The 25,228-nt window shown below is 44.1% G+C and overlaps 4 protein-coding genes across 4 annotated transcripts in view; 1 reads left to right on the plus strand and 3 right to left on the minus strand.

Annotated features, from left to right (window-relative positions):
- Positions 1 to 25,228, minus strand: part of iah1 (isoamyl acetate hydrolyzing esterase 1 (putative)) — an 87,460-nt gene that overhangs the window by 16,208 nt on the left and 46,024 nt on the right.
- Positions 5,076 to 15,960, minus strand: rpap1 (RNA polymerase II associated protein 1). The gene is given in 27 exon segments (XM_079573887.1): positions 5,076 to 5,693; positions 6,360 to 6,416; positions 8,210 to 8,386; positions 8,717 to 8,948; positions 9,023 to 9,141; positions 9,486 to 9,912; positions 10,040 to 10,182; positions 10,563 to 10,706; positions 10,795 to 10,984; positions 11,056 to 11,162; positions 11,229 to 11,424; positions 11,508 to 11,675; positions 11,787 to 11,944; positions 12,019 to 12,189; positions 12,344 to 12,478; positions 12,560 to 12,724; positions 13,028 to 13,195; positions 13,386 to 13,487; positions 13,592 to 13,690; positions 13,763 to 13,878; positions 14,069 to 14,233; positions 14,511 to 14,730; positions 14,734 to 14,895; positions 14,980 to 15,072; positions 15,148 to 15,296; positions 15,500 to 15,693; positions 15,835 to 15,960. Coding segments are annotated over 26 exon segments (4,224 nt in total). The 5' UTR covers position 15,693; positions 15,835 to 15,960; the 3' UTR covers positions 5,076 to 5,525.
- On the plus strand, positions 19,120 to 22,575 carry lrr1 (leucine rich repeat protein 1). Its single transcript, XM_079573818.1, has 5 exons — positions 19,120 to 19,612; positions 19,943 to 20,041; positions 20,263 to 20,515; positions 21,459 to 21,933; positions 22,015 to 22,575. The coding sequence occupies exons 1-5, from the start codon at positions 19,430 to 19,432 to the stop codon at positions 22,268 to 22,270; spliced, it is 1,266 nt and encodes a 421-aa protein (XP_079429944.1). The 5' UTR covers positions 19,120 to 19,429; the 3' UTR covers positions 22,271 to 22,575.
- Positions 22,882 to 24,759, minus strand: dnaaf2 (dynein axonemal assembly factor 2). The gene is made up of 2 exons (XM_079573938.1): positions 23,264 to 24,759; positions 22,882 to 23,183 (listed from the first exon to the last, which is right to left on the minus strand). The coding sequence occupies exons 1-2, from the start codon at positions 24,710 to 24,712 to the stop codon at positions 22,974 to 22,976; spliced, it is 1,659 nt and encodes a 552-aa protein (XP_079430064.1). The 5' UTR covers positions 24,713 to 24,759; the 3' UTR covers positions 22,882 to 22,973.

Below are 25,228 nucleotides of genomic sequence, written 5' to 3' on the forward strand. Positions count from 1 at the left end.
TCATCACCCTCTAAAAAATGGGTCTAAACAGGTCAATCAAGATTAGGAACAACTGCACTAACAAATACAAGGGATTTTAATTTTTTTTTTTAAATGAAATGATACGCTTTTGTCTCAATACATCTATGGGCCAACACGATTCTTATTATAAATCAAAATAGATGTCACTATTATTGATGGCAAAACTTTACCTTGAATAAATTGAAAAAGGAAGGACATATTGAGTTTCAGTCTGGCAAACACAATAGGCACACGTGACATAAAATCATATGGCCATTTTGAGAAATATTTCATGGTAATATTGTTTTTATTACATTTAAGTATAGTTGAACTTACTTCAAGTTCAAATATTGTAGTATTGACATTTGAAATAATAATATCATGACAAAAATGTATCACAATATATCGCAAAAGACGTGTGCTTTTGTGTGCACTGCAGTAACTCACGCTGATACTCCTTGCATTTTCAAAGACTTTAATTGAAATGCAGTGTCTACCTGTAATAACCTTAAGAGTTTAAGTCTCTGAGCTCTGGTCCTTTGTTGCAGAGCTTCCTTTAGCTACACTGTATCTGTTTAACATACACAGAGTTGATCTGACAGGCTTATGCAGTGCAGTGGCTGAGTGCGCATAGATTTGTGCACTTGGTCGTCACTGCCAGCTGGCCCAGTGCAGTGGGAGGCGAGCGCCCTGTGACGTCAGCCTCTGTCCAGCCTCTGACTCAGGAGGACCAGAACCAGACCACTCCGTTACTCAGGGTCTGACCGCACCTTCTAAAGCTCTATTTCTTACATTATTATTATGTCTTCACTATCATAAAATATGAGAAGGACATGGACCACTAGACCATGGTTTTACCCTCCATCCGTGCCAGGCACAGCGAGCTACGCGACAGCTTCAGGTGGCAGTATGCTGATGTGGGTTTGTGCAGTAGGCTGCACGCTGTGGAGCATTGATTGGCCTGTGCTAAGTGCTTCTCAGTCCAATTCATTAGTGCTGAGCGATTTGAGGCCCTGACCTCACGCGCAATGCCATCAATGGAGAAGCTTCAGTGAAGTTTCCACCTCACAACAAGCACAGCGGTCCGTCCGCATGTTGGGAAAAAGCCCAAGAAAATTACTTGCTGTGAGGGCACAGGATGCAGAGCAGACGATTCACTGAATTGAATACAATATACCTTTAGCAAATATGAATTTAAAATGGTGGAGGTTACAGCAATATGCAGTATGGTTTCAAAGACACATGTTCATAGAAAATGTATCTTTATGTGACCTGATGAATGTATATAAAGCTTGACGTAGAAATGTAGAAAAGGCTGGAGTTACTGGGAGCTCTTGGGGTAAAGGTTTGACACGGCTGATAGTGTCGTAAGGCAAGGCATTTTACGCAATTGGTCTCCATTTGTGCACAGCATGGATAAATATACATTTATTTTTCATTCATGTTTTAATTAAATCACTCTTTTGCAAAACGCCACGTCTGAATTGTATGCCCAATTTCCCATGTTATAAAAGCACTGCAGAGAGGCGTGTGCTGCTGATATCTGGAGCCACTGGGACTGATTAGACCAAAATCAGCTGGACATGAACAGCTTCAAAGCTCCAAGCTGCAGCAGTGGCTCATTCCTCCCCCTATCAGAGGGCGCGGGGCACCCCATGGGGCCACTTGATAAATGTGGCCCCACAAAGATATTCTTTGACTCTGGAAATAATGCAGAAATTATGACATACTGTAAGTGCTTTCACTGTGCACTATTGTGACTGTGAGAAGCAATTGAAATCATTGGCTTTAGAAAGATGAAAAACAAGCACAGTTTGTAGTGTTTCGTTCATGACTTGAAAGCCCAGTTCTCGGATAGAGCTTGTTTACGCAGCCGTCCCCTTGTGCTGCTGATGAAAAACTGAGCAACACTCCAGCAAACAGTTAGCACTAATCAGGACGTCAAACTGTACATAAGTCACATCTTCATCAGATTTATTGCACCCCAACCCAAAGTGTCAAGTTGTAGCAAGATTTATTTCCCTTTTTTGTACTAATTGTTTAACATTAAGAAAAACTAAACTATTTTGTGTTCTACATGACTAATCAAGGATTCATTAAAAGTCATTTTAAATGAGTGTGTTTCACTCTCCTGCTCTGCTCTACATGCTGGAAATACAAGCTGCTAAATTATTCACTCACAAAATTTTGCACAGCATGAAGGGACATGGGGAAAAGTGGAAAACCAGTGCACTTTAGAGCTGAAGTCTGTCTCTCTCTCTCTCTCTCAGGTGTGAGCCGCTGCAGGAGGCCTCTCTGTTTTTCAGAGCTATGTTGAAGCTGCCGCTGAATGAGCCCTTGTTCAGGTCCAACATGAGAGCATATGTGTCCTGCTCCTAATCAAATCAGTTTCACTGAATTACTGCAGCCTAATGGCATTAGGACCTGCTGACACTCATTTAGCCCAGTCCAGCATGTCTTGGTTTTGGACAGGACAGTATAAAGAGCGCCACCACCAGGACATGTGACACACCTTCAGCCAGCAACATGAGTTCTTCTCACAAAAACAAGAAAAGACTAAAGAGACTCCCAGCTCTAAATGCTATCTAAATGTATTATGAATAATCTGTGCCTTCAGTCATGGACACATATTCATGGGGAAAAAGAACAGAGCGCCCTTTTATCTGCAGGCCAAGTCAGACTTTACATATTCAAAATTAATATCTTTGTCATTTTGTAATATCCAAGTAATTCATCCGACCTCACTGCTTTCCATAATCATTTCATCTGAGACAATGCAGCTTCAAACTTTCTTTCAACTTCACAAAGATCAAATATTTTCCTCAAAAATGTAATGCGTGTGTGTGGCCGATGTTAGGCTATATTAAAATGGATACATCACGAAAAAGCAGATACAATTTCAAACAAGCCGTCGCACGTCAATCAGCTGAAAAAAGCAGCAGAGCTGAATGAATTCCAGGCGTCAGGGCATTAATCCCCCGGCCACATTTCTGCTTCTGAAGTGGTGACAACCGGATTCTCCCAGGGCTACATACAGACAGCAGCAGAGCCAGGGAGGTTAGTGACATTTCCAGTATTCAGTTAGTTTTATCAATATATGCATGTGGAGAACATCGGGATGTGGAGGTTTTTGCATTTTCCCCTATAGTAGTCAGCATGAGTGTTGTTTTGTTTTAGATCTTAGAACAGAACAGTGGCTGCATCTGTAATAGTGCCATACAGTGCCTATTTTTATAGGACTGTTCAGGTCTCCTTGCACCGCGGAGCATTAGCCTCCGTGTAGACCTACTTATTCTCTTATAATCTCTTAATTCTTATGACCGTATTCCCCCAGAGGTATCTATGACTGAGTTTAAGAGGCTGTGTGTGACGGTCTTGAATCCTCCCGTAGGAAGCAGACAGGGACGTTTGTTTGGGGACACACACCAACCACTGAAGGGCTACATGCTACTAGACCATTTCCAAGCTCATACACATGTGTTTAACTCTGAACCAGAACAGCCCACCTGTCCTGGGACCATGCATCTTTTTTGTTTTGTTTGATGCCATGGTAGAATATGTGGTGTGTGTCTGATTGCTGTTGGTGCAGATTAGCAGTCACGCTTTCCGCCAGTCGGCCGCAGGGCAGGCGTTTCAACAAAAACCACCAAAGTGGAAAATGAATGAATAATGCCAGATAAAGCAACTTTGAGTATTGTGAAAAACTCTATGTAGGTTCAAAGATTTATCATTATTATTATTAAGTAACTTTATCAACTTTATTACTGGAAAGTGAAGTAAGGCCCATTGTTATCCACAAGCAACATTTGAGAACCTCGTCTATAGAAAACTCGTCAAGTTTGACAAGAACCAGATGAATCTGCCTCCATCAGGAGAAATAAGTACTAACGAATAAGAAACACATGTTAGGTGCAAAGATGGCAAATATTAAGTAATTATTAAAGTCTGGTGTGGGATAATTATTATGTAATGTTATGTTATGTCATTACGTATCACACTAATAGCAGACACCACACATACACTACCTGACAAAAAGAAAAAGTCACACGTTGTAATCTTTTGTTGTTGAACCGCCTTTAGCTTCGTTTACAGCATGCATACGCTGTGGCATTGTTTCAATGAGCTTCTGCAACGTCAAAAGATCTAGTGTTGATGAGAAGAGTGTGACCACGGCGCAAAGCCTTCTCCAACACATCCCAAAGATTCTGAATGAGGGTAAGATCTGGACTCTTTCACAGTGTGAGCCCCATGAATCCTGGCATCGTCATCTTGGAATATACCCGTGCCATCTGGGAAGAAGAAATCCCCTGATGTAACAACCTGGTCTTTCAGGATGTTCACGTCGTCGACCTCATTCTTTGGGCACAGTGTGTTGTTGAACCTAGACCTGACCAACTGTAGCAGCCCCAGATCAGAACAGTTTTTTTTGGACAGGCAGTGTATACAGTTGTAAAAAAATCAAATTCCAAGTTGAATGTATAATGCCTGTCTCAGTGCTAGTGGGTGGTGTCGTCACAATTGTGCTCGTTTCAAGAGAGAGTTTTCTTTTATGACCATAGTAGCCAAATTGAAGTTAACAAGGAGTATTCAAAAAAAGCAAGAAAAAAAAAGCAATTTGTTTATAAAGTAAAGAAAAAGTAGCTTTTGTACACGGTTGATCCCAACTCCATTAAACAAAATACAGCGGTTGGAGAAAAGGGCGACTGTACTCGAGGCCCAGAGAAGAACATGGACCAATCTCTCTAACAAACAATACACTTTTCTTCATTTCAGTCGGGTCGCTTGTTTTTCATGGGATTCACTTTTGTTTGTGGGGAGCAGTCCATAAATGTGAGTGATGGAACTTATTTTGAGCACTCTGACTGAGCAGCATTGATCACCACCGGCTTTTGTCAAACCCCGAGTACAGACTCCCCCTCTGGGCATTTTTCCAATCTCCTACTTTAAAAAACAGCAATTAATCCAGCATCGATGAGCAGTAATGGGTTTCGTCATTACAGCTCTGCTAAGTGAGGGACTGATCAATGGCTTAACAAGATAATACATGGCCATCTACAAAAGGCTTAAGCATAACAATGTTTATTTAGTGGTGACAAAGTGAAACCATACATTTTTCCTTTTTTACTAGTAATCAATAATGAGAAAACGCATGAGGCTTTGCGAGATCCAGACTTTACTCCCAGACAAACAAATCCAGGGGACCAGGGAGCATTTATTCAGACTTCAAATCATGGAAAAACCTCGCATTCTTGTTTGGCCGACGGACAAATCTGTGGAACCCATTTTTCACCCCATCTGCAGTTCATCCCAGAGTTTTTTTTACTTTGAACATTTGCTGTTTTGTGGTTTCAAAACAACCACAAATATCCACAAAACAGATGAGGTTTATGGCCAGTAATCTCACGTATGTAAACATTTCTGCTATCAATTAGAAACTGCACTTCAGATGCAGAGTCTCTCTTTTTACCAGTGCTGCTCAGGGTTGTCCACACAGAGCTGGGCCCTTGAACAAGAGAGTCCCTGTCTCACCTCTCGTTCTCATCTTGCTGGCCCGGGTCACTGCAGCTGTGCTGTGAACCCAGGACCTGCTCCAGACGCCTGGCCCTGATGGGAGGGAGCTGCTCGTAGAGGTCAAATCCGCACTGAGACGGCTGCTGGGGCAGACGGAACAGCAGGAGGTGCTTTTTCAGAACCTGCAGAAAAAGTTAACAGATTTACAGTTAGCCATGTGTCCTCAGAGCGTAGAATTCGGGCAATGATGCGCCTCATGAGTCGACAGTTTGTATATGTACATACTCATGTTGTCACAAAAAAAACGTCACAACAGAAGCACTACTATTACTTCTTATAGAATTGACAAGCTTCTCAAAGCACTACACTGTCATTATTCTTTCACTCCATACTAAGTGGGGTAAGCTACCATTGTACTGACAGAAGTGAGGCTGCCAATCTGTCTCTCCACTACATTAACACCACCATACATTCACTAACACACTATAGTCACACAGGCAAAGTGGGTGAAGTGTCTTGCCCAAGAACACGACAGTCAGAATAATGACACGTCTCTTTTCAAGCTCAACAAAAACGGTATTGTATCCCCTTAAGTAATGTTTCCGCAAATGTGCCGCTATCTGGTGACTTGAGTGGCAATTCTCGCACCCCTCAGGTTCCCTGGGTTGAGATCAGATGTTTGTGGGTCATTCCGAGCTACGTCCTGAAATTGCAACAAGTACTGTGCGACTGTGTGAAGGAAGGCAGATCTAACAGCAGGAACCATGTGAAACAGAGATCAAGCTGAAAATGGATGTGAAGTTAAAAGCGGAGTGTTTGTGAATGTGCAGAGTCTGTTCCAGAGGTACCTCATCAGTCAGGTAGAAGATTTTCCGGAGCATACTGACGCGAGCGGCCTCCACTTCCTGTAACACACACATCATCACTGCAGGCTCCCGTGCATTCCTAGATTTAGACCACCTTATTGAGTGCATAAGGACATATGCTACAAACTCATGGAAATGATACACTTATGAAAGGGAGTACATTTAATGGAGACTTATGGCCTCCACTTGGCTAATGTTGGACACAGAAAGGAAAAAAACAACAAGGAATCATTCTTGGACACTTGAGCTTCCCTCAATGTAGCAGCTACAGAATCTCTCTGGATAAGTGAAATATGCAAAACCATTCCACATGAGCTCCAGGCTTCAATGAGTTCAAGATCAAGTGCAAATCACTCTTGTGATCTCTTTGTGATGTTTTTTCGGTGGGATAATATCTGTGGTGTGAAATAATCATAGTTTTATACCATTAAAATAGCAGTTTGTGAGGTAAATGTTCATATAATCTATGGTTGAAATAACAACGTCAGACTGTTCATTTGTGATTTTGCTGAGACTGAGGAGACAGCAGAGGGTGCACTTACTTGCTGGTATTTATTAGCTTCAAACATCCTCGATCACACTATGATCAGGTATTTGGATCATATATCATATGAAAATTGCACCCAATTGTGCGTTTGGAGGCTTTAAAAATACTTGTGCAAATGAACAACTATGTAGGGGACTGTTACTCAGATCAGAGGAATGCGCAGCTTGTTTTATTATATAACAATGCTTATATAATTCTTTGCTTTCATTAAAAAACTCTCTTCACAGCCAAACATGTGTTTTTTCAACATTTTTGGGATAAACAAATGTCTAATGAACTGAAAAACCACAGGACAACCATTTATTGCCTTTACATTGCCTTCATTAAGCCCCTTCACATTGTCGCTGGGTGATCAACAGGCTTCACATGTAGTTTAATTTGACTTCTGCTGTACACTAATTTCTGAGTGTAAATATTTTAACAGCAGGACATGTGCGTGAGACACTTTCTTTCATTAAGTTTAGGTCATTTTACATTGGCAACTTCGCCTTTGGAACTTTTACAGGATGGAAAAATGGAGTGAGTGAGTTTATCAAACTATTTATTTTCCTCCATGGTGTGTTTGTGAGCCTTTGGTTTTACTCTAGTAAAGATGGACATTTCCCTGTGTTGGTGTAATTAGTTAGTACTCTGGTTGTGATCCGCATCATCATAATCAGCCTTTTCACCTTCCGATTGTCTCATCACCACTCAGAGCTAATCATACTGTCTTTGATGTGAAACACAACATAGAAGTGTTGTGACATAAATTATCTGCTCATGAATGAATATGCAGTCATATAAACTAGCTACTGTTAGTTTTAGCCGAAACATGGTTGTGGTTGTGGTATGTTTGTGAGAAAGAGACATTTTACAGTTTGTTGCATGGTTTCAATTATATTAATGGCTGTGCAGTGACCGTTAATAATCATTTTCCTCCAACTATGTCACACATGCAGCCCCTTGGTCAATGTGTGATGCTAAATGTTAGAGTAGGGTAGGCTAATCAGTAATTGACACTTTAAATCACTCACATCATTCATCATTCAGTCTTTATGTTCATGCTATGTTCTGAATTGGGGAGCTTAAAAAGAACATAATCGGTGCACATTTTGGATGGAAACAGCTGCCTTCAAGAGAAGACTTGAGATGCAACAAGTAGCAATATTTTGTGGTAAAGTGAGACTTACTAAGTACTGTAAAAATGTTATCCCTGTGAAGTCCTAGTTCAGCGAGTCACCTACAATAGTACTGATGCATCTGATGAGTGGATAGATTTAGTAGTGCAGTGAATGGCATTTATTACCTGTGCAGCAGCATGCTGAGAGAAAATGAAGGCGTTGAGGTGAGAGAGTGCGACCACATACAGCACAGGGCACCAGTGCTGCCTCAGAGCTCCAGTAAGCAGGCAGCGGAAGTACAGGCGCAGCAGAGCCAGGCAGTCCTCTGGGGGAGAGGTGAAACGCTCCAGTGGGATGGACAGCTACAAAACACAGAAACGTCTTCATTAAAGACAGGAAGCTATGATTTCGATTGCATTTCTAAACAAATCTTTGTCATATTTAGGACAGCATGTTATGTTTATATTTCCAACATCACAAAATGTACAGTAAATGACATGACCAGCAGAGGGCAGCAGGGAACAGAAATACCAAATTTGCATATTAGAACATAGTAAAGGTGAGAAAAAAGTATTAGCAGAGAGGGCGAGAAGGCCAGTAGCCCAGTAGTTGCTTGTAGCAGATCTTCTATTGACTTCTACAAATAAATGTGTGTATCACTGGTGCGCCGTAGGTTCCTGCATGGCTATTACCTGTTCAGTAGTGACACTGAGTGAGCGAAGCATCCCCACGTGTTCTCCAAACACAGCCAGCTTCAGGGCCACACTGTACCTCCTCTGCAGAGGCAACAGCATCCAGCAGCCGAACAGAGGGTTCCCAAATGACACGGCCTCATACTGGGCCAGCAGGTCCGAGTACAGGTCCTGGAAAGAGGCCAGACCCGGGGGAGCCAGGCTGAGGTCCAGGGAGTCCAGTCGGGACGGTCTGAAAACAAAAACAGAACAGTAACATTTCCTGTGACCACGTCTGATTTAAGGAGGGGGAGGCTTTGGTGTCACCTGGAGAGCAGCCGGAACAGAGCCCAGGTCAGGTTCTGGATGGGTCTCTCCAAAAACAGGTCGCTGGAGCAGAGGAACACACAGGACATGCGAGCCAATTTGGCTACAGGCAGAATGACCTGCAGAAGCAACAACATGTAATCACAAATACCGAGAAGTGACTTCACAGAACAAGCGCAATAGAGAGGAGTGTAATTATTCATTAACTCATTTTTGGGTATTAGCAGAAATAAATAAAAACCTTTTCTAAATTCCATTAGGTGTTCATAAATCTTAAGCTAGCAGTGGTAGGAATGGGAGGAGCATTTTTGTAGCAGCTCTTTGAAATGGAATAACTCCATAAACTGAAAAAGCATTAATTACTGATAGAGTTAGCATAATGAATTGAACACTAATAATTGTTAGCAAAGCAATGATATTCCAGGTGACATTGTTTAATACAGTGCTCTGCCTCAGCGCGTACCTTTAAAGCCTCCTCTCTCCAGACCTCCAGCACCAGTATCCACTGGAGGCAGTGGGTCACAACCAGCAGCGCTCCCAAGGGGAGCTCAGGCAAAGACAGCCCATCGCACACCGGGCCCCGCCCATACAGGCTCAGCAGGGGCAGGTAGGGCCAGTCTGAGGGCAGGATGGGACCACTAAGCTCTGGGAGTAACTGGGATGAGATCCAAGGGTTTCTACCGAGCAGCGAGTTCTGGGACACCACCACGGCTGGTTCTAAATGGGCCAATTGGGTCAGGTAGCAGGCCCGGATGGAGGGCAGCTGTACACAGGCCTCTCTGAGCAGAGATCCCACGGCCTGATGGGAGGTGTTGAAGCCTGCAGCCTGCTCTTCCTGCAGCCGAAGCGCCCCCAGTTCAACCGCTTCAGGCCCTCCGCTGTGGCCCTCCCTGAGGACAAAGAGTCAACAAAACGGCCAAACTTACAGGACCTTCATAAGACTTGATAAGTTACAGAGAAAGTGGTTCATGCTTATACTGTACTACACATATAGGGTGATGAATCTGAAGTGCTCACGGTATGAAGGGCTTGCTGAAAATGATGGTTGAAATTAGCTCATGAGCCAAGAATTCACTCCCTGGAAACAGCCATGGCAACAGAACCAGCGCCACCTGGTGGAAGAGTGGGGCTTGTTTTGCTACTTCTGGATCAACAGGAATCTGCAAATATAAAACACCCAAAATTTAATCTTAAATAAATTCGAATTGTCAATGTCAAATCTTCGAGGGTCACATGAGGTATTTGTCACAGAAAAGCTGGCCTTGATAGACATAGAGGTACGCAGCTTTATGCCCTTTCTAAGATTTTGCATTGAACTTTCAGAGATAAGTGTTTACAAATGCCAAGCCTTTGCCTACAGTGATTGCTTTGAAGTAAAAATTATAACTTTCATATGTCAGCAACATGTTCAGCAAAAATGTTCACATCAGCTTTTGGAGAAATGGCTCTCTTTCTTTCTGATTGAAAACAACAGTCGTAATTGGAGTAACTGCTATGTTGCTTTTATATTGTGTTGGACAGCAGACGGAGTGAAGCGTACCAGCCTGTGTGCCAGCCGCAGCAGCAGGTAGAGAAGGTTGTGCTCGTGGCGCAGGAGCCAGGCTCTGCTGAGGGACAGGTCAGGGGTGGCCCGTGCAGTGCAGCGCAGGTATTCAAGAACAGGCTCAGAAAAAAGAGCAGTGAACTAGAGTCAGAGACACACACACATCGATATCTGTCAGACATAAAAGGACCAGAAAGACATCCAAAAGAGTCCACAGAAGTGTCCCTGCCTTGGCAGTGAGGCCTTTGTGGATGGTTGTGACCGCGTCCAGCACCAGAGCCAGTCCTGTCAGCAGAGGGAAAGATGATGTGGAAGAAGCCAGCCCAGGACCGTCCTTCCAACCGGGACAAACCAGACCAGGAAGACTGCCAGTGGTCTCAGCCCTGCACGGGAGAGTGTCACACACTACAGAGACTGCCCTGTGAAAATATGAGGAGTATGTGAAATAGCTACATAGCATCTTTACTATGACATTTCTCATAAAACCCACTTAAGATTTTTGATCAGGGCTTGTACCACACGGTGGGATAGCAGCGTGACGAGCTCTGAGGCCAGGCTCTCCAGCTCCTCCAGGGTTTCTACTGGACTGAAGCTACTCTGTGGAGTAGCGTGTTATTCAAATTAATGAAGAGTGACTTATGAGGGCTACTGTGTACTCCGTACCTGTAGGGACAGTTGATGGTAATAGGCCTGTAGGTAGACGAGGTACGCAGGAATAAGAACCAGGCAGATCTCTCTCTGTGCATCACTGTCAAGACCTTTGACAAAACCTTTCAAGTGTGAGACCAGAGTCTGCTGCAGTCCAGAGACATGCTTCCAGCACACAGGGGGAGGAGGCAGGCACTCCTCACCCCCAGAACTAAAAAAACACAATTAAAAAATACATAATCTAAACTATCATGTTTATTTGACGTGTAACCATCATCTTAATAATAGTCTGACCTGAGCATAGTGGACTGCAGCTCTTGGTGGCAGCCCGCGGTGTGAGTGATCTGAGTGAGCAGACACACCAGAGCCAGGAGCCTCTGAAGCCGCTCCTGTAACAGAGGCTCTGATGGGGACAGGGGCCCGGCAGACTGGAGAGACTTCACTAGGGCTGGATACAGGTCACTTGGAGTGGCAAAGGGACATACGGTAATTATTAAACATGTGCTTTTCATGCAGAACAGAAGTCAACAAAATCATTTTTTGTCTTGGATGATCAGAAATAGTTTCACTCACACATATAAGTCGCAGGCCTGTCCGTATCGAGCCGCCACAGCCCACAGTCTGTAGGCCTCAGCGCAGATCCTCAGAGCCTCAGCCTCTCCCAGCAGCAGGTCACCAGGCTCTGCACTCAGCAGACAGGAGAGGCGCTCCTTCACCCCTGCAGAGTTCAACTACAGCACACAGGAACATTTAAAGCTGCTGTCTCATCTGGAGTCGGGACAGGCATTCGGATTCTGGCACTCACAATTCTCGCGCAGAGATTTCGACCAGCGGTGGACACCACTCTGAGCAGCTTAAGTGCACTGGCTTGAGGGACACCATACAAAGACGTAGGGGGGTCTGACGGAGGGGCTGTCCAAGAGGTGGGCAGGAAGTCACGCACTATCATCTCAATCAGACGAGGGCAGTCCAGCACCTAACAGGACACAGTACATCATTAGTGTTGCCAAAACTGCAGCTGTAGGCATAGTAGGATCTAAATATGTCCTCGTCAGCAACATGAACATCTCAGACAAGATCTAATACTTTACACTGTGTAACGGTTATTACTGTAATGTAACTAGTAGCACCTGAGTGGCAGAGGCAGTGGAGTGCCTTGCGAGTCGGATGATGATCTCCATTATGTCATGGACGGCACGAGGAGAGGGACGCATGACCTCCAGAATGTAACGAAGTCTCGGAAGAAGATTTATTTTGATCAAACCCTTCAAAAACACAAAAAAGGAGTAGCAGTATTAGTAATCAGTTGGTAAACAGGGCATGGTCTGGCTGCACGGCTGTCTTACCTTAACCACATCCTGACGCGCCACCTTATAGTCACTCTTCTGCTGCTTCTCTTCGGGCGCCTCCTTCAGAATCTCATCCTCGTCATCATCCTCCTCCTCAGCTGTTGGCAGCAGAGGAAACGAGGACATGCCGCAAAACCAGGAGAAAGTATTGTCTAAACAGGCCTAAAGGAAAAAGCATGTGCATTATTAAAAGCCTCTGATTTGAGGATGGAGACTTAGGCAAACACTAAATGCACGGGGAAAAAAATCCAAACTTCCTGAGGTGACAATGGGCTGTAAAGTAATGCGCAGTCACCACTAGGGGGCGAGCTAGGATTAACAAAATGGTGAAGAGTCAAGAGTTTGCAAAAGCATTACAAATTTTAAATCTTTACCATGAGAGGGAATTTTAGGCTGATATTACTTCAAAACAACACTTCCAAACAAAAGGCCGTGCTTTGTTAAGTCACAGGTAGAACCACTTACTTCTTCGTTGGCAGACACAAGTAGAGCATGGAGTGCGTGAACAGCCGCACACACGATGCCATCCACGCTGTCGTCCAGAGCAAAGCGCAGCAGGAAGAGCAGACCTGCATCCAGCAGCGAGGAGAGCACAGAGCCCTTCAGGGCAGAGCTGTACTCGCCACACCGGGCCTGGAAGGACAGGATCCAGTATGTATAGATTTTAATCTTGTACAACAGATAGATTTAAGAGCAATCAGGCGAACATGGAGACACATTATCATGGTTCATTGTTGTGGCATAGGGTCTTTAATGGGTTTCCCCCCACATATACATAAACATACTATGCCGTATGTAAGTTGTAACATGTAAGAGAGATTACCTTAGATATAACATTTGCTAGGGTGCCCAGCGCCAAACTCCTCTGCTGGATCACTTGACTCCGAGAGAGCAGAAAGAGTTCCTGGAGAGAATATCCTGCACGCTGTAAAAAAAAAAGTCACAATAAAAGAGACTGAATGGATTTGATCAATGTATTTCCTCTTTGTCCAAAAGTGAGCATGGCCTGAGTGATGAAGCAGAGCTGACCTCAGGCTCCTCTCCGTGGTGGTGCAGACCCAGGTGAGTGGGCAGGTCTTCTGTTGGTGGGATCAATGTTCCTGCAAAGTCAAAGCGCGCCTGCATGGCCTATGAGCACAACACAGCAGTTTTGAGCTTTCCATAGATACATAAAACAACTCCAGCATACAACTTTCCTACTTTGTTTGTTCCCTTTTTTCTCGGTGGAGGCAAGTCTCTCATCCACTCCAGCTTCTCAGGCTCCAACTTATCCATATTCACCCATTCCTTATGTGGCTTCACGGGCAGATCAGCTTCTACACACAGAGCAAAGCAAACCCACGGCTGAAATCACTACACTGTGTGTTGCATTTTTGAGACTGTAGATCCAATCAAAACAATGTTTTTCAAAGTATCTAAAAGTTTTTCCTTAATGTTTTTGCAAAGAGATTCTGTTTAAAAACAGTCATAGCTCTTATAAAAACATCTATTTAAAAGACATTTCACCAGTGACAGGTCCTTGCTCTGGAACCATCTCCATATCCTCATGAGTGCTCGAAGGCAGAGTAACAATGTCCTGCTGCTGCTGGCCTCCAGACGGATGGGTCGCTGATGCACAGGATGGAATGTCCTGGGCCTTACGTGACCTCACAAACTCCACCAGCCTCGGATCTAGGGAACACATACAATTTAGATATAAATGTTTTAATTCAAAATACAGATCAGGATCAGTTAGAAGTGATAAAGTTCAAATTACAGAGATCATGACTTCATTGTTTCGTCATAGATGAGACTGTGAGACTGAATTAAATGCTGATTTGGTAGTTTGATAAAAGCAAGAAAACATTAGGTTGATCCAGCGAAATCCTTTTATGCATCATAAGGAAATGATTTCACTGGATTAGGATCATGCCTAAATATCAATCAGGTCTGTGTTAACATATTGTACCAAGCCGGGAGAGGAGCTTCTTCTGTTCGTCCATGATTTCGGATGCTGACATAGCCTGCAGGTTCTCCTGGTTCTCTCTGTGGATTCTCATGGTCTCCTGTGAGCCTCCTATCACTCCAAGACCCTGTCCAGAAATCAGCCTGGAGCCTGCTGAGAACACATTCATGCAGTAACTGTTAGGCAGAGACGTTGAAGACAAATATAATTGTTTATGAAGCAGTTAACCTGTATCTGCACTGCAGTCCATCAGTGACACTTTCTTGGTTTGTGCCTGAGAAGGTAAACCTGAGACATTTAATGGCACCTTTCCCTCTTTTAGTCTTTGAGCAGTGATCTGCTGTGCAAAGATGCTCTTTTTGCGACCAGGACCAGAAGCTGCAGGCATCTATTAACAACAGCAATTTATTCGCACAAACTCCAATGTGAGTGATATCTATTCAAAGTGCTTAATTTCAAAGACTATACCCACAGTATTTTCATGGTGAGAGCGATGGAGTACTTTAGGGAAAGCCATCCCAGTAAATTCAGGGAGTGTCACAGGGACAGAGCTGGTATCCTTTTCCTTAAAGAGAGATATTGTGATGTTGATTAGTCGTCCCCAAAACAAGAATAACAGATGTGCTTTTAGTTTTCATACAATGATCCTGGAGAGAACCGCACTGATGTGCGTGTCATGTCTGTCCAGACAGTCCTCTGAATCCTCATGCTCAAAGGTCACACGGCTCGATTTGAAGCGAGACTTCTTTGGTGGAGCCGGGGTCAGAGCGGGCACTTCATCTGGTAGGTCTACAACAGATATGAAGGAAGACACATGTGACTGCAATAAAACAGACGTGTAGGGTTGAGTTCAAATAAATTATTACAACATTAAAGGCATTACAATCAGCTATATACAGCCAGCACACATGTATGCCTGACGTGTATTAGTTTCTTTTCTGCATTCTCTTATGTTAACTACAAGAGCCGGTGGATGTGTGAATAATGTAGACCTTCAATGGAGACCACATCCCTCTGCTGCCCCTCTCCGCTGTCCCGTTGGTCCTCTGCTCCTCCACCCTGCGGTCTTCTCTTGTCCGGTCGGCGGATCACACTGACAGCCGCCTGGGCTCCTGAGTTTAGGAAGCGCTCCTGCTCTCTCAGTAGATCCGCCTCTGAGTCTGTGGGCTGGGGGCGCCGCAGCATCCTTAACAGGATTCAGCTGTTACTTAACCATTTGTATTTATTTACACACTTTTTACACACGTAGGTTTTTACCCTTTGACATAGAGTCACTCGGAAATAATGATGCTAATTGACCTGCAAATACTGCCCACATAGTTGTTACCTTGAAGGAGGATGACTCTCACGTGGAACTGCAAGTTTACATCGGAGAAAGAAACTAACGTGAACTGAATAAAGCCAAACCGTATTTAGGCGCCTGGTTGCAAGCCTTACATTAAAAAAGAAATCCCAATCATATGAAAAGTTGTTCCAATTGACAGAGAGCAGCTCTCACGAGCCACAACAAGCAAACTGACGGAAATATTTGAGTGTGACACCGAGCGCTTTATGGACTTCCGGTTTCAAAATAAAGGCGGACAGCGCACGGATACAGGAGGACGTCGTGAGGATGCCTTTTGCGTTTTCATCATTCGGATAGGCCACATTTGTGGTCATTTTGGCCACAAATGAACGTTAAGCTGCTCTTTTGATTATTTTTGTGACTAGACCACGTTGTAGACGCTGTAAATCTGGAAGCTGCTTTGTTCACATTCATTGAAACGCTCAAGTGAATCGTGTTATACGTGGTTGGTTGGTTGATTAGCTGCACCATGGTTAACTTCTGTTGCCTCTGCTGTGGGGAAATCCCTGAACCACGGACCCTCCCTCGAGCAGCACCTCCGCGAAAGGACTCCCAGCCGCATCAGCACCAGCACAGTGGAGGCCCCATGATCCCCGGCGCACAGGGCTCCAAGGAGTCGCTCAGAGACAAAACCATCATTAAGCAGCAAATAAACAAAACATGCTAAACTTAATCCTCAGGCGTGCCGAGAGAGTGCAGGATGAGCTCCCCGAGTGTGTGGACTGGAGGAACCCGTGGAAACCTGCTCCAGCGGAAGATCCTGGGACAATTGGGGGAAGGTGAGATCCAATGGGACCAAGGGAAGATAAAGATATGCTTTAGTTCATTTTTGTTGCTTTTGTTCATTTACACTCAAATAGAATAGAATCTAGAATACAGATTTCTTACAAATTGTGGTTGGACCCGATCTTGTATGTAACAGTCAAGCCCTGCAGTAGATGTAGGTTAAATGGACATCACTTGGAGGGCATTAACCATGATGATGCACTCTAATGTTATTGTTTTACTGCCTTGTTGGACATGGGCGCAGGACGTGAAGAAGTAATAATGGTTTCCATGCAAGCCATAGTGTACACGAAGGTCAAAATCATTCCCCTTAAAATTGGCACTTAGCTGTTGTAGAACTATACTTACAGTAATTTTCCACTGAAACGAAGTCGTATTAAATGGTATTTATGTGCATGTTCATTTGTTAATGCCTCTGTTGTCTCTACAGCAGCGTCTGGAGCAGCAGTGCCTGGGAGTCTCGGAGCCCACTGGTGCTGCCTGCTCCTCTGCCCGCTCATGTACATCTGTGTGGGTGCAATGGGCTGGTGTCCACTCACCACTGTCACCAAGCTCAGTTTCAAGCAGGCCTGGGTATGGGCACCATTCCAATACTTTGATACTTTATTTACAACTTGGTAGTTACTTTCTTTAGAGCTGTCTCAGGACCTACCAGGCATTAAAACGTGCATCAAAGATCATACTTGTTTTAACAATACCCAGCCCTAGTTAAAATGTTCCTTCCACACCCTTTGGACTGCCCGCTGTCCTCTCTGGTCCGTCTGGAGTGGGCAGTGAGCTGCAGCGTACAGCTGATGTTGACAGAGACTATGAGTGTACTAAGGATGCAAACAAGCCCAGCATCTGGAGGAAAGCCACTTATTCCAGCGGACTCATCTGATGATCAGTATTGGAGTGTTGAAGTGTCTTACATGATCACGCGCCTCGCCAAAAGGGAGTTTGGTTAAAACCGCTGTGGATTGAGAGACGTCTCTCATGACCTCAAGGGTTAGAAGTGCACACGGCCACAAGACTTTGGTTAAGGTGCTTTATTTGTTATTATACAACTGTACAAAGATCTGCTCTTTGCTTTTGACCCATACTTTGTTGCTGCTGGGAAAAACGTATGGAGCAGTGGGCACCTGCGTGCAGCGCTCTGGGGCCCATCTCCAAATGTCGAGCCCGGCTAATGGTCAGCGTCACTTGATTTATTGTGCATGTTTGTTTTTTGGGGGGTTGATGGGAGAGAAACGGGGAGAGAAACAAATTCACTAGCAAGAGCCCTAACCACTCAGCCACCTCACAAGTCCTTATATCAGTTATACTGGCAAGATGCTTTTCTGAAGTGGAGGGTTTGTATGACGACATCATGCAGGGCAGAGAGGGCATGTAGCTGAGCTGAAGACAATGAAATTTAGAGAGAACGTGATTGTTTGTGTCTACAGTGCAACTGTAGGAGCCTAAATTATGTTTTTTTCTGTAAATAGTTTATTAGTTTAAGCCACAATTATTTTGTTTAGTAACTTTTTGGTAATTTTGTTATGGTTTTGGTTGATGGTTGTTTTGGCCTAATTTACTTTTCTTCAAATTATTTGGTGAAGTAATCATTTTCATAATCATAAGTTTGGTATTTTGGTTTTGTCATATTTTGTTTGGTTGTATGTCTCTATATCATGACGCTGCATGCTGTGTTGCATTCGTGGGGGGCGCAGTGTTTTTACTCACTAAAGAGTTTTTAACTGCACATTTTTGACTCCATGGATTTTATTATTGACAGTGTTTTGGCAAATCTCGCCACTTTCCTCCCTTGTGCCTCCCCCGGGTATTATTTCGATATGTATGGTTTGGACTGTGCAGTACCTGTCTGTCCAGCCTCATGTCATGATAAAATCCCCTTTAAACAGGTTTGTAAAGTCGTGTGTTCTTTATTGTGTCCGTATCCGTGTTTTCATAAGTGTATTGAATATTTCTATGATTGAAACATATAATTTCTCTGATGCAAAAAATAATAAATATATATTATTACTTACTTTACATCAAAATGCAAGACCAGGTGGTTTATAACATTTGTAACATGTAGACTTTTTTATTTTATTTATTTTTATTTATTGCAATGAAAAGTATATGAATATACAAACATATACAGAGTACAAATGACGCCAGGGGTTAACAGAATTGTACAATACAATTATTCAGTTACACATATATTGTATTTTGAGTAAATACTGATAGTTTTCAGAGCCTTTATGTTATCAAAACCTTCCAAAATCTTTATATATGAGAGAGTATCACTATGAAAATGTGTAAAGTTGGGTTTCTACTTAGAATATTTACGTTTGTGAATATAAAATTTGGTCAAAAGGATAGTAAATTAAAAACAAAATAGACGTCTTCATTCTTTTACTTTCAGTAGAAACAAAAAATAACGTTTTATGTAGACTTCCAGACTATCACAAAAGTCATAAATATACGTCACCCGTGACGTCATTTCCTGCGCGCGAGATCCCGCTAACGGGCTGTTGCTATCTGTCGGAACAAAACCAAAACTTTATCTTATTTGGATATTTGGATTGTCCGAGTCAAACCCTTGACACTATACTGTCCTCTGCTGCAGGTGGGGAAGCATTTCTGCGTTGGCCACGTGTTTTCTGAGGCTGTTAGACGTTGTTTAGAGGAAATGCTGTTCTGTTGACGTCCATCCATGAAGCGGAAGAAGCCGCGGCAGCTCGAAGACACCCGAACATTTCTGTCAATGTTGCCGACTTCTCTGCACTTTCACCAACCAGAGTAATACCACCGTGCGGCCATTGAGATGAAGCTCCAGTGTGACGTGGAAGTACTTAATCGTCAGCTTCCTTCATATGGGATAAAAGGTCGGGGAAAGGGGACGCGAGCTGTTCTGTCCATCGGGAAACATTTAGACAAAACAAGTCAACGGGCCGGTGTTTACCTGCTGATCTGCACCGCCAAGGACCGGGCGGGCTCCAAGTACAAGGTCTGTCCTGCGAAACCTCCTAAAACATGTATAATGACGCGACAGAAGCAGCATGAGTGTCAGTTTATTCTCTCATTGTTTGGTGGGTTTGTGCTCGTGATGCTCAGTAATCATAGTTCAACACCTTGTTATATAAATCATTGGTTTCTAAGAACTCTAGTTTGCCCATGGCTGTACAGAAACTGTTATAGAAATGGTACTTCTCAGTGTTTCACGTTACTTGCCCGACCTCACAAAAATAGGTGGTTTTCTTTTAGTCTCAGTACAATATTGTGACACTTTTGTGATGAGTCACTGTGAGCTGTGAATGTTGCCATTTCTCTGTTGCAGCTCAAAGGAAACATTGAGAAGTTCTTCACATGGTTTGTAGAGGAGGGGAAAGCCACAGTTCGATTAAAGGAGCCAGCTGTTGACATCTGCTTGAGCAAGGTACTGCCATACCCCATCATGCTAATCGCTCTTTCCCATTTTAAAGAGGGATCTCACAAATGTGTGTTAAGTAAGATCGCATAGTGTGAGCTCTACATGTGTATTACTGACTTCTTTATAGATTACCACTCTACCATTATACAGCTTAAGCTAAACGCAGATACGTATTAGACTTGTTTTTATATTGTTTTGAAGTAAATGTAGTCTTCTTAACATTTTAGGCAGATCCAAACAGCCTGAAGAACTTCCTGTCGGCAGCGCGGTTGGCAGATAGGGGCAGTGAGACCAGCAGCCTGCCCTTGTCCACGCTCACTCCTGTTCGGGCCCGGGACGTGGAGCAGCCCAAGAAGAAGCTCACTATCCAGTCAAAGAAGGACTACCCTCTAACCTCCAACTTTCCGTACTCTCTGGAGCAGCTGCAGGTGTCCTGGTGCAAACTGACGCGGGTCGACATGCGCATGCTCTCCTTGAAAGGCGAGTCCCATCTACCGCAGATGAAAGAGCAGAGCAAGTGTTGGTTTGTTAGTTGTACTAACCGGGGGATACATGATTTCAAACCAATGTAAAATTAATTATGACCCAAATATGAACACACACAGAGTGAGACTTACGGCCAATGCAATGACGGAGATACTGCTTAAACACATACTGTTATTACACATACCTTGTTATTCCCATATCATAACAAAGCAGCCCAAACGGCGATACAAGCGCCACATTGAGCCTCACACAGACCATGCCTCACTGTGTCATATTATATTACAAACAGGGCATAAGAACAGCTTTCACAACAAGATGTGAAAAGCAAACAAACTTAACCAGACACTTGTGGTTATAAGGCTTTATTTTATTTATTTATTGACCTTTATTTAACCAGGATAGTCCCACTGAGATTAAGAATCTCTTTTTCAGGGGAGTCCTGGCCCCAGAGGGGAATCTATTATACATGTTTTTAGTGGTAGGGGAAACCGGAGTACCCGGAGGAAACCTACGCAGGCACGGGGAGAACATGCAAACTCCACACAGAAAGGCCCCGTTCTGATGGGAATCGAACCTTCTTGCTGTGAGGCGTGAGTGCTAACCACTGCGCCACCGTGCTTTTGCGTTCCAGTTTTCACCCAACTCTGCTCAGTTGCACAGGACTCTGTCCAGGCATTTGTTCTCCTCCTTTTCTTTGTATAAAACCTACGGGAAGCCTTTCCAGCTTCTTCCCCTCAGTTGAAACTTTGAATATCCATTTTTGAAACTAATTCCCCGGCTGTGTACACTGATACCCCACTTTTGACAAAATTGTAATGCGTTCCCAGCTTCATCTTCTCCGGATTTGACAGTTAAATATCCAACTATCATCAAACTTTTGAGTTTTCATTATTGCCAAAATTGTTACATCTTGCTCTACTGTTTTTTGTGTGTGTAGCATTGCGTATCCTGGACCTCAGTAATAACCACATAAAGAAGCTCCCCGCGACTATTGGCGACCTGAGCTGTCTGTCGCAGCTGAACCTGCGGAACAACCAGCTGGAGGCGTTCAGCGAGGCGCTGTGTTTGTCCACGCTTCAGAAGACCCTGCAGGCCCTGGATTTGGCCCACAACAGACTACGCTCTCTCCCTCCACAGTTCTGTCAGCTCCGAGAGCTCACCACACTCAAAGTGGACGACAACCAGCTGGTTTGTTTACCCTTCCACATTGGCCGATTGTCCAAGCTCCGATTCCTGTCTGCGGCCCATAACCAACTGTCTGTGCTGCCGATGGACTTCAGGAAGCTCAGTCTGGAGAACCTTGACCTTTTTGGGAACCCTTTTATCCAACCTAACCCCCTAGACCACACCATCAAACTCACGTTCCCTCTCCCTCTGCAGGAGCTCGCTTTCAGAGCCATCGCAAACCAGAGGTCAGAACCATATTTTAGCTCTTATTGTGCCAAATTTGATGAATTAATTGTAACTTTAGGCATGGTTGTGCTTTGTGACAGGATAGTGTTCGGCCCTCAGCTCATCCCGGCTCATCTCTGTCGGGACCTGGATGTGGCTAAGACCTGCTGCTGTGGACAAGTGTGCATCAGCCTGTACATCCAGAGCAGCGTAAGCATGAACCTGCACCAGGTGTCCCACACTGTGGTGTTAGTGGACGACATGGGGGGCACTGACGCCCCTGTACAGCAGTACTTCTGCTCACTCACCTGTTACTCACAGTTCTTAGACGGCTCACTTCAGAGAGCACCAAGATAAGAGCTTTTAAAGACTGAACTGTTGATATGCTGCTTGTTTTATCCTTTTCCTAAACATGGCGTGCAAAATATCCACATAGCTGCGCTAGGATTTACATATATATATTTTTTAAAGCAGCAAGTAACAATCATGAGACAACAGTATCTATAACTGTTTACGACATCTGTGTAAGAACCTTATCAGTGCAAAAATGATTGTCCTTGCTTCAGATGCACCTCACTACATTTGAAAGCTTTTAAGATGAGCTGGCAGTTTTGTCCAACTTTTGTATGTTTACACATTGAATAAAATGAAAGTATTCTTGATCTTGTCTGTAGTAACAGTTCATCAGTACATGAAGATTTTTTAGGGAAAACCTAAGCACAAACTCCACCCACTTGGCTGGCTCATTTGAAAACATTTTTATTTTTTTTCCAAACCCAAGTTAATCTTTTTATGTGTTTTTGACTCTTCAGTGACCCAGTGGCTAATTGGATGGTTAGCATAGCGCCTTTATGCTACATATACGCACTAATATCAACTTTTCTTCTGCAAAAAAAAGTAACATATTGCAACTTTTAAGAGAAAAAATTGTAATTGGTAATATATTGCCCCAACATTGGATTTTTGAATTTCTCTGCCTAAGGCCATATAACATGTACCATCATGGAAGCGTAGGGAACACATTAACAAAGTTTTTACTCTAAGTCCAGTGTGTATTACTCTAGTCCAGCTCGAACAGGAGAGAGTTGTGGAAGCTGAAGCCAGCAGTGGTCACGTGATCGCTGATGAGCGTATGTGAGCCATCCTTGCCCACCTCCCTCAGTAAAACCGGCAGAACGTTGGCTTTATCAACGCTCTTCTCTGATTTCAGGTGGTCCATCTCTTCTGCTGCTGCAACCAGCCCTGAGGGTCTCATTGTGCACACTTGTGCCTAGCGAACAGAACACACACATGTCAACAATTTCCACAAATTTCAAATGAAGTTAATTGTGTTATATTTTTACGATTTACCTTCGGCGGATCGTTCTCTGTTTTTAACTTTGGCAAAGTTTTCGATTCTGTCCCTTGTATTGCTTCCTGTTCTAATTCCTTCACCTCGCCGCCGGCTTGGATTGTCGTCTCTCCTATTTGGTCATAGGTTACTCTCTCATGCTTCTCCATTTTTGTTCCATCTTGGTGGCCATCACACTGTCTCTGAGCTATGATGTCCTGCTGCTGACCTCTATCTGCACTGACTTGCTTCACATCTTGTGCAGCACCCTCCTCATCTTCTCTTTCAATAAATCCACCAGTCTTCTCCGCAGCGTTGCTCTCTCGTGAGTTTACTTGCCTCTCCTCATTTGCTAGATCTGTGCTCTCCTGTGCCTCCTCTTCGCTGTCATCGGCAGACTCACTGATTTGGAACCCCTGTTCTGAAGGCCGTACCGGGAGCACGACCACGAGCTGCCTGGTCTGATTGTTGAACTTGGCCTCTCCCTTGTCCTCATCTACTGCATAGGCTAGATTCAGCTCCAGTTTGTAGGCAGGATCCTGTGACTCCAGCAGAAGACTTTTCTCCTTGACCTCTAGAGCTGCGGCTGACACAGATTTAAGAAGAGGTAGCTCAATGGTTATAACAATCTCTCTGGGCCTTGGACTCTGGCAGGAATCTCGAGAGCACCTGAAGTCTTGGAGGTCGATGAATGAGCGATATTTAATGGAGTGGTGAGGTTTTGTTGGTTCCTGGCTTTTCTGAAACATTTCTGACTGACTTTGGCTATTCTGCGACCCCTCTTTCTTGTAGACTGTAGCCTTATTGTCTGGATATGGGAAAGCCAGAGGGTCAGGACCGTCTGAAGCATCCTTTGCCTCAAATCCAGGTATCGGTTTACGAATGACACAGGCTTGTGGATTCCCTTTATATTTCGTCTTCATGGTTCTGATGTTGTTTTTATCAAGACGGACGTTAAAAGCATCCTGAATACTCTCCAGTGCCACACTCGTCACCATATCCATAAACCTCTCGTTAGTACTGGCCATGTGAAGGGTGTCGGGGTGGAAAACGACATCATAAAGAAGTATTTTGTTCCCTTTTGCGTTCATCTCTTTCCTCTCTGGGTGCAGACTGTGGGGAAGAGACCAGTGATGTCCGCTGTTGCCATTCTCTGAGACTCCATATTTACATGAAGGTCTTGCTATTTTGTCATTGGCGCACACATTAACAAAGCACTTCATCTTACCATTGACACTGGTCCTCACACATTTGAATGGAGTCGGGTGAATGAATTGGACGCTGTTGCCTCGGTCCTGCTCCAGAATGGCAATTTCTTCTTCATATTTCTTCCTGTTTTCTGGGTCGGATATCTCCTCGGCGTAGTCTCGCAGCATTTTTCTGAAGTTCTCATCTTTGAACGCTTTTGTGAATCTACCCATTTCCTCTTCTGTCAAATTCAGCTCCGAAACTTTGTCTCCGTGCTCCATGGCTATCGTGTGTTGGAGTTAGAAGTTTGTAATAATCTGAGAACAAACAAAAAGTTGGAGATGAAGCTGAGCGGTGAGTAAAAACCGAAATACGGCCAGTGACTGGACAGTGTTGATGTTGCCATGGCAACGAACTGCAGTGTTGCGTCAAAATATTCCCCCCTCGAAACACGTAGGAACGAAAATAAAATAACCATAGTTAAATAGCTCACACTGTATTTCTGATCAGCGAGAAGCAAGTGACTTTTTAAAGCTACTGTACCCCCAAAAATGATAAGGATTCCGTCTTACCTCGTCATGTTGCAGTGGTTCGCCAGCAGGTGCCGCTGCGCGCCATAACTTGCGGATTGCGCGAGCTCAATGCGGGCGAGGTAAGGCCGCTCTGAGTCGCTGGATGTCGGTCAGTAAGGCATAGGGGTGGGTCCAAAGGGTAGAGAGCTGATTGGGCGCGCCCCCAACTGTTCATATTCCCCACAATCTGATTGGTTATGTTGCACTGTTACTAGGTGTGGGACC

This window comes from Gobius niger, assembly GCF_951799975.1.
Source record: "Gobius niger genome assembly, chromosome: 16".
Taxonomy (NCBI): Eukaryota; Metazoa; Chordata; class Actinopteri; order Gobiiformes; family Gobiidae; genus Gobius; species Gobius niger.

Bases quoted from the DNA above. Each gene is read 5' to 3' on its own strand.
- dnaaf2 (XM_079573938.1), bottom strand. From the start codon at position 24,712: ATGGAGCACGGAGACAAAGTTTCGGAGCTGAATTTGACAGAAGAGGAA. The intron at 23,184-23,263 runs GTAAATCGTAAA...TCTGTTCGCTAG, and splicing joins CAGAGAACGATCCGCCGAAG to GCACAAGTGTGCACAATGAG.
- lrr1 (XM_079573818.1), top strand. From the start codon at position 19,430: ATGAAGCTCCAGTGTGACGTGGAAGTACTTAATCGTCAGCTTCCTTCA. The intron at 19,613-19,942 runs GTCTGTCCTGCG...TCTCTGTTGCAG, and splicing joins GGGCGGGCTCCAAGTACAAG to CTCAAAGGAAACATTGAGAA. The intron at 20,516-21,458 runs GCGAGTCCCATC...TTGTGTGTGTAG, and splicing joins GCGCATGCTCTCCTTGAAAG to CATTGCGTATCCTGGACCTC.